This window comes from Haemorhous mexicanus, chromosome 9 (genome assembly GCF_027477595.1).
Source record: "Haemorhous mexicanus isolate bHaeMex1 chromosome 9, bHaeMex1.pri, whole genome shotgun sequence".
Taxonomy (NCBI): domain Eukaryota; kingdom Metazoa; phylum Chordata; class Aves; order Passeriformes; family Fringillidae; genus Haemorhous; species Haemorhous mexicanus.
Window position 1 is genome coordinate 26,823,249 of NC_082349.1, and position 12,207 is coordinate 26,835,455.

Below are 12,207 nucleotides of genomic sequence, written 5' to 3' on the forward strand. Positions count from 1 at the left end.
AGAGTCTGCACTCCAAGAGAACAGAAGGTACCTTTTGGGTGATGCTGATAAATTTTGTGGTCCTAAACATTAAGGCTGCTTCTTAGAAATGTTCTAAGATCTGGGTGAAAATGATGAGTGACTGGTTTGGATGACTTTGTTTGCGTCTTAGAAGGGTGACACATCTAATGCCATGTTCACACTGTGGCTCTGCATTACTCTCCCCATTGCTCATGAAATACTTTAGCCACCTGCTAGTTGATGTTCACTTGGTTGTTTTTTCTAGGAATACAGTAAATTTCCATAATGCTTACTTAACACTAGCGCCATCTGCTGTATTGGAATAGCAGCATATCCTAAACAGTCTTTGCAAGCTTCAACAACACTTTAGAAATAACTGAAGGAAAGTATCATAAATGAGAGGGTGATATTCCATGAGCAAATCCAGGAAGCTGAGCTAATTTGGGAAATGTTTTTAAAGAAGAGGGTAGTGCAGTCTGTCTGTGCTGAAAAACTTTCTGTTGCTTTGTGCTTGGAATCTGAGGCTGTTACGGATTTTCTGAATATGTAAAATCAAAATTCATCATTGGAAAGGGAAGACCAGTGTCAGGGTTCAGAGAGACAAGAGCCAGGGCTGTGTCGTGGCAGGGGAAGGGAGAGGATGAGGAGTAACATTAGGAATATCAGAGGGAGTGCAGGGGGGGCAGATGTTGATTTAGTGTGGGCATGGATTTTTCTTTGTGGTGTGTGAGAACAGGTAGAGGGGGAACAGGGCACAACTCTCTGTCAAGAGATGTTCTGAAGCCCTCACCTTGTCTGCTCTCATGAAAACTGGGATCTGGAAGATTCCTTCTCCTATGAGCACATCTAACAGCCATTCCCTGTTTCTACCCCAGAGGTGGAGGACCTGTGTTAAATAAAGAGATAAGACCTCTTTTTGTTTCCTTGTGTGTGGTAACACCCTTGGTGCCCATTGTGGATTGAGGTCCCTTCTCTGTCCCTGTATTAATCAGGTTTGGGAAAAGGGACAGAAATGTCTAAAACTCCTGCAACTGAAAGTTTTACAAACCAGAAGAGTAGCGTTAGTGTCTGGCTTGGTTGACAGATGCTGCTAGCCCATAAGCAGTTGCTGGTGAATTAGGAATGTATCACTGCAGAAACACCTCATGCAAGGGAGCAGTTTGATATGTGGAAAAGACTTCAAATTCTGTGGCTGTAAATTTTTATTCTTTGCAAGCAGTCACAGAAGGTGGAGAGGAAAAAAATGTTATTCTCACAGCAGCCTCTACCTTCATTCAGCCATAGCAACACCTCAGCAGCAAATGACACGAAAACCACCCCAAACATGCAAATATTCACTCCTAAATCCCATTTATTTCTGTAAAAGCATCCAAACAAACAATTTCACGTGAAATCATACCAATTCAGGTTCATGGCTGCCTGGTGTTTATTGTGTGCTGTTTTATGCTGCAGAATACAGAAAAGTGACTCAAATCAATCCAGAATCCCCTGGTGCTGTTTTTGCCATCTCCCTGGTACCTGCTTCTCTAATAGTTCAATCAACTGGTTTTAATTGGCTATGTGTGTTTTTCATGGAATCATAGATCAGGGGGAGATTTCTGGGTTTTCTCCCTGCCTGTGTGGCAGAATTTCAGGCTGTATATGCATATGGAGTCACTGGGGGAAGCCCAGTCTGAGAACTCCACTGTACTCACCTTAGCAGTGAGAGCTCTTTGTAATTTGCTTTTTGTTTGATCTTTTCCTGTTCTAAGAAAGCTGTATCTGTTGTTTACACAAAACCTGCTAATTTGTGTTGTGCCTTATTTGAACAAGAGTTTTAACCTTTTTTTCCTTTAGTCATCTTGTCATTGAGCTAGAATAAATGTACAAGCTCCACAAAGTGCCTAAAAGATGTTAATTAACGTGCATGCCCCTGCAGAGCATGTTCCAAGGCTGCCCTGCTTACAAAGGGAACTTTGAGCTTCAGACCATATATTCATCTTGTCAACAAAACAAAGATGTTTGTGACATTCCTAAAGTTTCTTGTGTGTTCTCAACGTATTAGAGTTGCCAAGTAATTGTTTTGCTGGAACTCATCCAAAACTTAAATAGAATTTTAATTCTCCTTTAGAGTCTGTAACCCCAATTATCCTCTGCAGCTCCCTTGAAAGACTGTGCAACTGAACACATAATTATGGAACATTTTGGAATTATGAAGCAATGTCAAGTTAACTTCACTGAATAACTAGTGTCCCTTTAAAGAAGGGAGAATTCAGTTATTAGAAAGCTGGAAGAGGTTCATGTCATGTGGGGCTTGAGACTTCTCAGCCCTTAAGGAGGTGATTGACTCTTACATCTGTCTTTTTACCTGGTGCTGAGCTTTAATTTTATTAGTACTTTCACTGTTTCCTTTCACATGTCATGCGTATCTAGGGAAAAAAAACACAGATAAGGACATTGATGAATTAAATTTCCTTTTCTTTTTTAAAGATATTCACTTCCTTTTGTTGGTGAAGATGGTGCCAAGGGTATTACTGTGTAACCAGAGGAAGGTCTGTCAGGGGTTCTGGGTTGGAGAGATGCTAATATTGAATATAGCCTGTCTTCTCTTGAAGCTTCTCTCACTAAACAGAAGCTTTAAAACACGAGAGAGATTCTAAAGTAATCCCCAGTGCAAATGCTGTCCAGATACACACAGCTAAACTGTTTATCTTCACTCAGCTCTGTGCTTGGCTGTTGAATTTTGGTCCTAGCAAATATTGGTTTGCTGCCCCTTGACTTCCTTTTTTTTCTGGCCTCTGGGCAGATTGGCTGGGTCAGATGTAGAAATCTGTCCCTCCTCCCTTCAGCAGGAAGCCACAGGCAGCCTTTCTGTCACAGAGGTCCCACTGAATGCAAACTGGGTCCCATGGAACAGCATCTTTACCAGTCTCAGTTTTTTTTTTTGTTCCCAGCCTAATTTTCAGGCCTTTTCAAAAATCATCTTGTTTCAGAGTGCAGAGGGACTCAAAGAGAGGACTCCTCAAAGAGGCTTCTATCTGCAGGAGGAATCTTGGCTTTGGAGGGAGTTAAGAACTGGAAAACTTCTCACTGGACTAGGGTTAACATCTTAACATTTCCATTTATTTCAGCTAGTCTGAATTTTACTGCACATGAGTAATTTCATTTTTACGGTCTCATGAGAGAGTTTCACTGGTTTGCCCATGAGAACATTCTTCCAGTGGTGGCTGGAAATTACAGGGGTTTTGACACATAGTTCAAAGGAGCAGATGTTTCTGTGAAGCACAATCTTTATGAATTAAATGGGCACTTCCTGGATAGTAAGTGTTCATCCCAGTACCAGTAGGTATGAAGGGCTCTTCTGCTAAATGATGCTCTTTCTTGTGGAGTAAGAGCTCCTGTAAAGCAGAGGATGGTCAGTGTGGTAGTCAGCAGGAGCTGCAAGGGGGCTGAAATATAGTAAAAACTCCCAACTTCCCTTTCCTTTTCCCTTTCCCTTCCATTTCCCTGAGTTGGGTTTGTTCCTTCTCCAAAACCCCTGAGTTTCATGAGTTCTCTTGAAGTTCTCAAGGCCTCTACACAAGCTTTAGAGGGTCCTTAAATAACACCTGATTCTGTGACAGGACATGATGACAAGCCCCTCACCATTCCTGTGCTCTTACAAGTTCTTGTTTAAAAGTGTATAATTTTACTCTTGACTATTTTCTATTAAAAAAAGTGTTAAGGAAATTCTGAACAACTTTCAAACGTGCAAATCTTTTAAATCTCAGTATGAGATCTGCATGGTATTACAGTGTCATGGTTTGAAAGAGGCAGTGATCATTCCGGACACAAAAAAACCAACCAAACAAAAATCACCAAAAATAACCCAAACCAAACAAACAAAAAACCCAAAAACCGAAACAAAATGAGAACTACCAAAAAACAAAGCAAAACACCAACCAAAAACCAAAAAGCACTTCAAGAAAGCTCACCCCAGATATAAGATCTAAACCATTCCCAAGACATTCAGCATTTATTTCAAAATGCCTGGTTAAGCATATGACCTTTGGTTTTAAAAAGTCATTCTCAAAAGCTCATTTCGTACAGGCTCCCTTCTCTTTCCCCCTCATGGATGATTTGTATGGACTTCCATGTGTCCATTATCAAACTGCTGGAGGAATATTGCTACCCATGACTTATATGTCTAGTGCACTTTGGTATTTTTAGTCTTTCTTCTAAAACAGCTGCTGAAGCTTATAAATCACTGTGTGATAAATTAAGGTTTTAAATAAGAGATTGTGACAAAATGAGCTGAGCCTTCTTTTTCATAACCATCATCATTAAACTTGGCTGTGGAAGAAGAGTCTTGCATGAATTAGGACAAATAACTGCAGCAGGCAGATCAGTGGTTAACCAGTGTGCTGTTCAAACATGGGGTGAGTTTTTTCAGTGCTTTGAAATCTGGAGCATCCAGCTCCAGTCCACCCAGCTGTTGGCTGTATTGGCCCTGCAAGTCCCACTGAGCAGAATGAAACTGCAGCAATTGCTGCCTCAGCTGAAAATGCTGCATTGATTCAGGACTTCCCTCTGCCTTGGAGGAAGGAGGAGGCTGCAGGTGTTTTTCTGGTGCTGAGAGTAGCAGAATGCTGCTCAGGATAGTTGGATGGGGGTATTTTAAGTCCTTTCATGTTCTGATTTTAGGGTGCTTGAGCCTTGATCAAGTTACCTCAAGTAACAGGAGCAGGTCTGTGAGCTGCCCCTTGCCTGGTGGGGCTTGAGAAAGAGATGAGGATTTTCAAGGGAGGCAGAAACCTATTTCTGCTGCAGCTGCTGTCCATGTGAGGAGTGATGGTGTAAGAGAAGTACCAGGAGAGAGTTTATTCATCTGAATTCAGAAACAGCATTAGTTTTAGGCAGATCAGAAAAAAATATTTAGAAAATAAATGAGAACTGTGTACATTTCCTTATGGTTGTGCCAGAAAATACACAGAGAACTGATCCTCAGTAGTCCTGATGCCTTGAGCAGGCTGACCTGGAACAGAGGCCGGACAGAGTTAAAGAATAAAGCAGGGATTTATTAAAATGCCTCAATGGATCCACCTTGGGCAGCACAAGAGCCCAGCCAGGGCTGCACCCAAGATGAACCAAAATGGCCCCAAAATGCACGAGCAGGCACGGGGTCTCTCACTTTTATAAGTTCTGCCCCATTTGCATATTGGAGTGAATTGTCCAGTTCCAGCTTTAGCCCAGGCAGTCCCATCGTGCTTGTTTTTCTCTTCAGCCCACGGGGTTTGTGCTCTTGGGCTGAGATTTGGATCATTTGTCCTTGGTCCCAGCTAGAGCAGCAATTGTTTTGTCTCCCTGCTCTGTGCACAGAGCTCACCATCCCCTCATATGAAGCTCAGACCCACACACTACAGCAGCACAGAATCTGAAAAACATAAAAGCTCACACCTGTGGCATCACTCCAACTATTAGATGCAGTAGTCTTACTCATAACAAAATCTGATCAGTTTGTTAAGAATAAAGTGCAGTGTTTGTGATAGCTTGTTGATATTCCTCTCATTTACATTCTCATTCCTATAATTTACAGACAATGAGTTTGTCAGTCCTCTCTGCTAGGAAGTAAAAGTTGTGAATGGCATAACTGTATGGAATTAATTCTTGACTGCAGATTGATATTTGAAATAAACCTGAAAGTACTATGAACTTATTCAGTGCTGCTGGAGCTCTGGTATTATCAACGTCATGACTGAAAGTCACAACTGGACTTCAGTTTTTCTACATTTCTCCATTAAAAAGAAGCACATAAAGCCAAACAACTTGAAATAATTGTTATGCCATTTGGAAGAAGGGTTTCCTAGTGATGAAGCAAGACTCAGTCCTGCTGCAATTGTGACCTCTAGTGGGTAAAACCATTTTGTTATCAATGGTAATGCAGTGAATTGCAAAGTAACTCAGTGTTGAAATATTCATTATGTCTGATGTTGCAGCATTTCCAGGACTCATTAATTGTACGATACCTGTAAGGCACCATACTATCTACATTAAAAATACAATTTATTCCCAAGAAAGCTCCTGTAAAGTCCCAGCATGTTATTATAAAAGCTAATTTTTATAGAAAGATGGTCTCAGGCTTTCAGGAAGAGGATTGGAAACTCATTCAATTGCAGAAGCAGAAATTGCTTGGAAACATTTCCTTGTCACAAGTCTTGTTGTTATCCCACAACAATAAAATATAATTGCAGTATTACTTGTGTGCAAATCTGTTGAGATGTTTCTAGAGACCAGCTCTGGGAGCTATTGTTAGAAAAGATTTATCATGCCATTAAACAAGGCAAGAAGATTTGGAAAATATAGTTCAGGAAAACAGTCTGAACATGAAGTACATGGTACAGCAAACAAGAATTGCATATGGTGTTTTTCATATTTGGATGAAGATAAAGTTGTTTATAATCTTAAATTATCAACACAGGTAGGCTGCAGACTTTCTTTAATCTTCAAATAAATGCCTATTGTCCCTGTATTTCTCACTGAATGCATTTCTCTACATCTGTATTTCCAGCTTTTGCAAACCAGCAAGCAACTACTGGATACAGACAGCAGCTTGTTTAGCTTTGAAATAGTTTTGACTTTTGGCTAAACACAGTAAAAAAAGGTGTCTTTTGTACTTGAGGGGTTATCTTTGTTCTATTTGGGTTTTTTTTACAGTTTGAGTATGCAAGATTATACCTGATAAATCATAGCTAAGCTTGGTTACTTAACAAAACTTTATCACCTGGAATATTAATTATTATTATTATTCTGCATTTTGCTGCTGCCAATATCCTGCACTGGTCATGGAAGCAAGGCACTGCAACAGAGGGAGGGACAGCCTGTCACATCCACAGCACCTGAGTCCCTCACTGAAGTTTCCCCAGAGAGCTGAGATCTTCCCCCAGGGTGGGAGTTTGGAAACTGCCTTGGGGCTTCAGTGAGGAACTTGCAAGGGTAGCAGGAAAAGGGAAGGGTTCCCTAGGGACTTAGATTGAGTTTTGATGCCACAAAATGATAGGTATGAAAAAAGGTTTGTATGCTGGGACTGATTGAAGTCTCTTTCTTCTTCTTTTCAGGGTATGAACATAATCTTCCATGTGGCTTTGGCTCTCTTAAAGGTAAGTAATTTTTTTTTTGAAAATGTATTTTGTTTTATTAGACTAAAATACTAATTATTTTAATATCATGTTTAAAGGAACAAGAATAGTGTTCATTTCATGTTCATCCTTCATTCCCTTCTCCATCTGAAGAGGGGAATGAAGGAGAAATATCCATTTGGATAGAGGTGTCTTCAAAATTGTACTTAGGATAGACATGTTTTTATTAAACTTAATAGTAACATAAAGCTTGTGGAACAAGGGATGCAGTCTGAAGATTCAAATGTCTCATATAATTACTGTTAAGAAAACAATTCAGATTCATTTCACAGCATATCTATTTTGTGTCTGGGTTCTTTTGTATAAAATGTGATTGGCTGGTATCAAATGTATTTGTGATACTGAGAGAGGAACAGCAATCTCTAATATGGGGAACTTCTGTGTCACAATCATATTTTCTGAAAAATCCTCTTTGCCCAGGATTCTTCTCCTGGGAAGCTGAGAAGCCTCAGAGAAAAGGAAAACAATTCTTATCTCATTTGCTTCTCCTGTGCTGTGCTCATGTGGAATGTGTTTGGAGAGTGTTTACCCACAGGTGGTTGTTCCATTGGATTCTGCTGTGAGTTGTTTTCACTCTTTGGCCAATCAGGGCCAGGCTGTGTCAGACTCTGGAAAGAGTCGGGAGTTTTCATTGTTATCTTTTCAGCATAGTGTAAGTATCCTTTCTATACACTTCAATATAGTCTAGTATAACGTTCTTTAATATAATATAATATCATAAAATAATAAACCTTCTAAGAAAAGTCAAATTCATCATTCCTTCCTTCATGAGGCACCCCACAAATACAATAGTAAATTCAATAATTTAATTTGTGACTCTTATTTATAACGGTTTTCTAAGTTAAAGAGTTGGTTTTATTCTACTTGTGGCAGTGATAGTAGTTCTTCCTGCATGTGTATGCTCTAGCTGCCTGTTTCAGCAGTAATAGACACTAAATAAATGGTAAAGGAGGTTTCATGTGACAGAGTATTTCTATAGTGCAGCCAAACAAAGAAAACCAAGGTAAAAAAAATAAGATTCTAAGTCAGAAACACTCACCTAAGAGCACAGCTCCACAGTGGCATGGAGATGGAGCTGGTGCTTACAAAAAATCGAATTAGCATTCTAATTTGCTTTCAGCAAGAATTGCTCTTCTGTTAGAGAAGAAAATAGTTGAGAATGAAGTAATTTTTGTCCTATTCAAATGTGTTCATAATCTCTCCTAATCATTAGGGGCTAAGTGCTTTAGTGTGGTGCTCTTTTCAAGTTACAGAAGCTGAATATGCTGCAGAAAAGCTGCTTTAAAAACTGTTTCAAAGCTCTTGTCTGTCTCTGATTCTGGAGTGAATAAAAACAGCTCCTTAGGATTTGTTCTTTGTTAAAACAGAGCAATTATTCTCTCATCCACAACCTCTTGGATTATTTTAAATTTGGATAAGGGAATCCTTCATCAGTGGAATACTGGAGCTGTTATTGTGTAAATGCCATTTTCCTTGCTTCTAGTGAGGTGTGTGCATCCAAATCCCTCACTGAATAGCAGTGGAAGAGAAGCTTTTATCTGGAACTCTCCTGCACTCAGGGCTGTGTCTCATAGGGAATGCTGTTAGTTTGGAGATGACAGTGCTACTCCTGTGACCAATTGCCTGAGACATCTTGGTGCAGTCATCCTCAGAAAATAAACATTTGAGACACGCAGCAATCCTTCCTCTTCCCTTCTCCCACACTCTGAGTATGCTTGCAGCAATGAACAGCTAGAGGATTAAAACTCTTCAGCTGTGAAAACCAAGTTTGGGCAATAATCTGATTTCTTATCAAAGGCAAACATGGAGTTCTGTTCTGTAGCATCCAGATGTGCTGCACAGCCTGCTCATGGTCCCCAGCTCGTGGCACTGTCTCACACTGGCAGTCATTGACTTGCATCATGTAGGGACTGCATCTGAATTACCCTTCAGGATCCTGAGCTGTGGAAATCCTGACTCCTCATCTCTCATCTTCTGAGCAGTGGAAAATGCAGTGGAGCACTGGCATGTGAGGGGAACCCCAATGTAGAAAAAGACAGCATAAAAATCTGTGGTTTAAAACAACAAACAGCATTGATATTTTCATTTTTAAAATCCCAATTAAAGTAATTAATGAGAATGGCAGGGAATAATATACCCTTCCAGTGCCAGCACACTTCCTAATCCCATGTGTCATCAGCTGGTTTGTTTCTTTGCTGGAAATTAAAAGCATTAAAATCCTCATGTGTGCTAAGAAAAAGAAATAAATTGTCAGTTTTCTTTCTTATTTTAGTATTTCATTGAATCATAGAATGTCCTGAGCTGGAAAGGACCCCCAAGAACCATCAAAGTCCAGCTCCTGTCCCTGCCCAGACACCCCAACAGTCCCACCCTGTGCATCCCTGGGAGCACTGTCCAAACCCTCCTGGAGCTCTGGCAGCCTTGGGGCTGTGCCCATTCCCTGGGGAGCCTGGGCAGTGCCCAGCACCCTCTGGGGAAGAACCTTTCCCTGAGCTCCAGCCTAAACCTCCCCTGACCCAGCTGCAGCCATTCCCTGGGTCCTGTTACTGGTCACCTGATGGATTTCACTGCTTAATTCTTAAATCTCGTTTATGATCTGAGAACTTGGCAAAACTAGCTAAAGGCAAACTTTATTTTGGAATTAGCAAACTGAGGCAGGAATTAAAAAGCGTGATTGTGCAGAATTCAGGCTCTAGATTCACTGCTGTTGTGGCTGTTAATTCCTGAAAAAGCAGGGAAGAGTACATGGTCTCTGGAAATGTAAGAATGAATGAGAGGCTTTAAAAATAGATGCATGTCCAAAGCTTTCATTTCTAGAGTTCATCTTCTCACAGAGTTTGTGATCCACAACTCTTAACATTTTGCTAATTGAGTTTTTTTGTGTTAAAAAAATGTGTTGCTTAATGCTAGAGGAAAGCCATAGTTCTGATCAGGAAGGTTTATAATACTGGAAAGAAAATGGGTAGAAAAGAGTGAGAAATGGTTTTGTGACTGCTTGTGTTTTCCAGCCAGTGCTTTGTTATCTTACAGAGATTTACTCTGGTCCCTACAATACCTTAAACCCAGTACTTTTCTAAATCATTCCTTGAATTCAGGTCAAGGTGAGCAGCATTTCTTGAGAGTTATGACACTCACTCCTCCTCTCTGCATGTGAAAGGAGATATCTGAGCATTACACAAACAGGAGAGTTGTGTTTCTTGGTTATTTCTGCTGGCACCTTTCAGTCTCAAAGCCCTTTGTGTCAGTCAGTGTCCCAGACATCAGGGAGCACTATCCCAGATATAATGGCAGATGTAGATTCTAAAAGAAAATGTGTCAAAAGTACCTTGGATGAGGAGGACCATTTATTATCTTTATTTCATTCTGTATCTGGACTGAAAAGACCTCCTGGGCTGAAGACCTGCTTTTCTGCTCTGTTGTGCCATTATGTGACACAGCATCTATTTCAGAACCCGTACCAGCAGCTTTCAGAACTGCTGCTGGAAGGCCATTTCTCTTAGTCCTGACTGAATTTATTACTGATGATTTTACCCTCAGCTACTCTTACATCAGCATTGTCCTTCATCTTAAACAGTTCCCTTCCAGCACCACTCCCACTTGCTTTTATCACCTTGAAGTGGTGACAGAGCCCATTCACATTGTTTATTAAATAACCCAGTACTCTCAGTGTGGTTGAACTCCAGTGCATCTTCTGCATCACCTCCAGAGGTGACTGGATCTCTAACAGAGGTCACATCATGTTTTCTGAATTTATGTTGTATTTTCTTATTTCTAAAGAATTCTGCTCTGGTAACTCTGAGGACTGTGTTGTGCTCTTATGTTTGTGTGAAATATTATTCCTGACTAACCAGAGGGTTCCACAAATACTTTGTCCCCACCTTAGAAGGGAATTGGTGTAAGAGCAAAAATTCTGAATAAAATCGGGCTGTACTTCTGTATAGATTTACATTTCAATTCTTAAGGAACACATAATCAATTGTAGCTTTTCTTTTTTCACTTTGTCTTCCTTGGGCAGACATCGGACCTAGCTCTTCTCAGATTTTACCCAGATCAGTTCTCTCCTGAATTACCACTTGCACCAGAACCTTCAAAGCAGATCTGAAATTTTTTTCTCTGTTAAAGTTTAAAACTTTCTCCTTGTGAGGAGTGGAGGTAGTCAGAGCAGTCATCTGTCTTTGAGCACCTTAGGTCCTGCTGATCGTGGGAAAGTTCCACCCATTCCCTCAGGGATGTGTGGCTGCCAGTGGAAACTGAAATGACCAGTGTGACATCCCTTGGGATTGTGCCTCCCTTTATCATTTGCTCCTGAAATTATCACTTGCCACGGTCTGGCCTGGGGCATTAATGTTTCAAAAGTAGTGTTGTCTTTTAAGGAAGTGAAAAAGGAAAAACCCAAGGGGTTCAGGTCAGCAAGTAAGGAAATCAGTTTTATCTTTTATATAAAAGCAAGCAATATAAGAAAAAAAAGTTTGAGTGACCAACTTCTTCCATATCTTACAGAAATTCTGTATAATCTTATTGGCTAAACCTCTGCAGGCAGTGAAGACTGCACTGGTGCTTGTTTTAGGTAAAACTTGCATATTGCCAATGCAGATAATTCAGAAATGTCAATTGCCTTTGAGTCAGGAATGAAATTATGGCAATTACGGCAATTATGGTAATTTTGGAGAGGTATCAGATGAAAAGGGCACTAAGATTGTAGGTAATGTGACTGAGGCCTTGTGTTGAAGAGTTTTGATTCTTGCTCTGTTCTTTCTTTGCATTTGCAATGGCTTGAGGAGCCTGAACTGATTTTTTAAGTCATCATTGCTTTAGGCCAGGAGTTGACAGTGACAACTTTCTTTCCAGCCAGAACTGGGTTTGATTCCAGGTGAGCTGGTTTAGTCCACTGTGTAATTGCATTACATTTTCAAAAGGCTCTTTTCAAGGAAAAAATCAGAAATGTCCACATTAGAATCTAAGGCAAAATAGATTTATTTTTATACCCCTTTTTTTATATCTTCTTCATGTAACTGATCCCAAGGTAAGAGCTGACACCTGAGGAAGTGAAGAG

At 40.3% G+C, this 12,207-nt stretch overlaps 1 protein-coding gene across 6 annotated transcripts in view; it reads left to right on the top strand.

Annotated features, from left to right (window-relative positions):
* RABGAP1L (RAB GTPase activating protein 1 like) overlaps positions 1–12,207 on the top strand; it is a 227,286-nt gene that overhangs the window by 143,375 nt on the left and 71,704 nt on the right. For all 6 annotated transcript variants that reach the window (XM_059854584.1, XM_059854586.1, XM_059854587.1 and 3 more), the window contains one exon: positions 7,074–7,115. In XM_059854584.1, the coding sequence (XP_059710567.1) occupies positions 7,074–7,115 (42 nt within the window). The remainder of the gene's footprint in view (positions 1–7,073; positions 7,116–12,207) is intronic.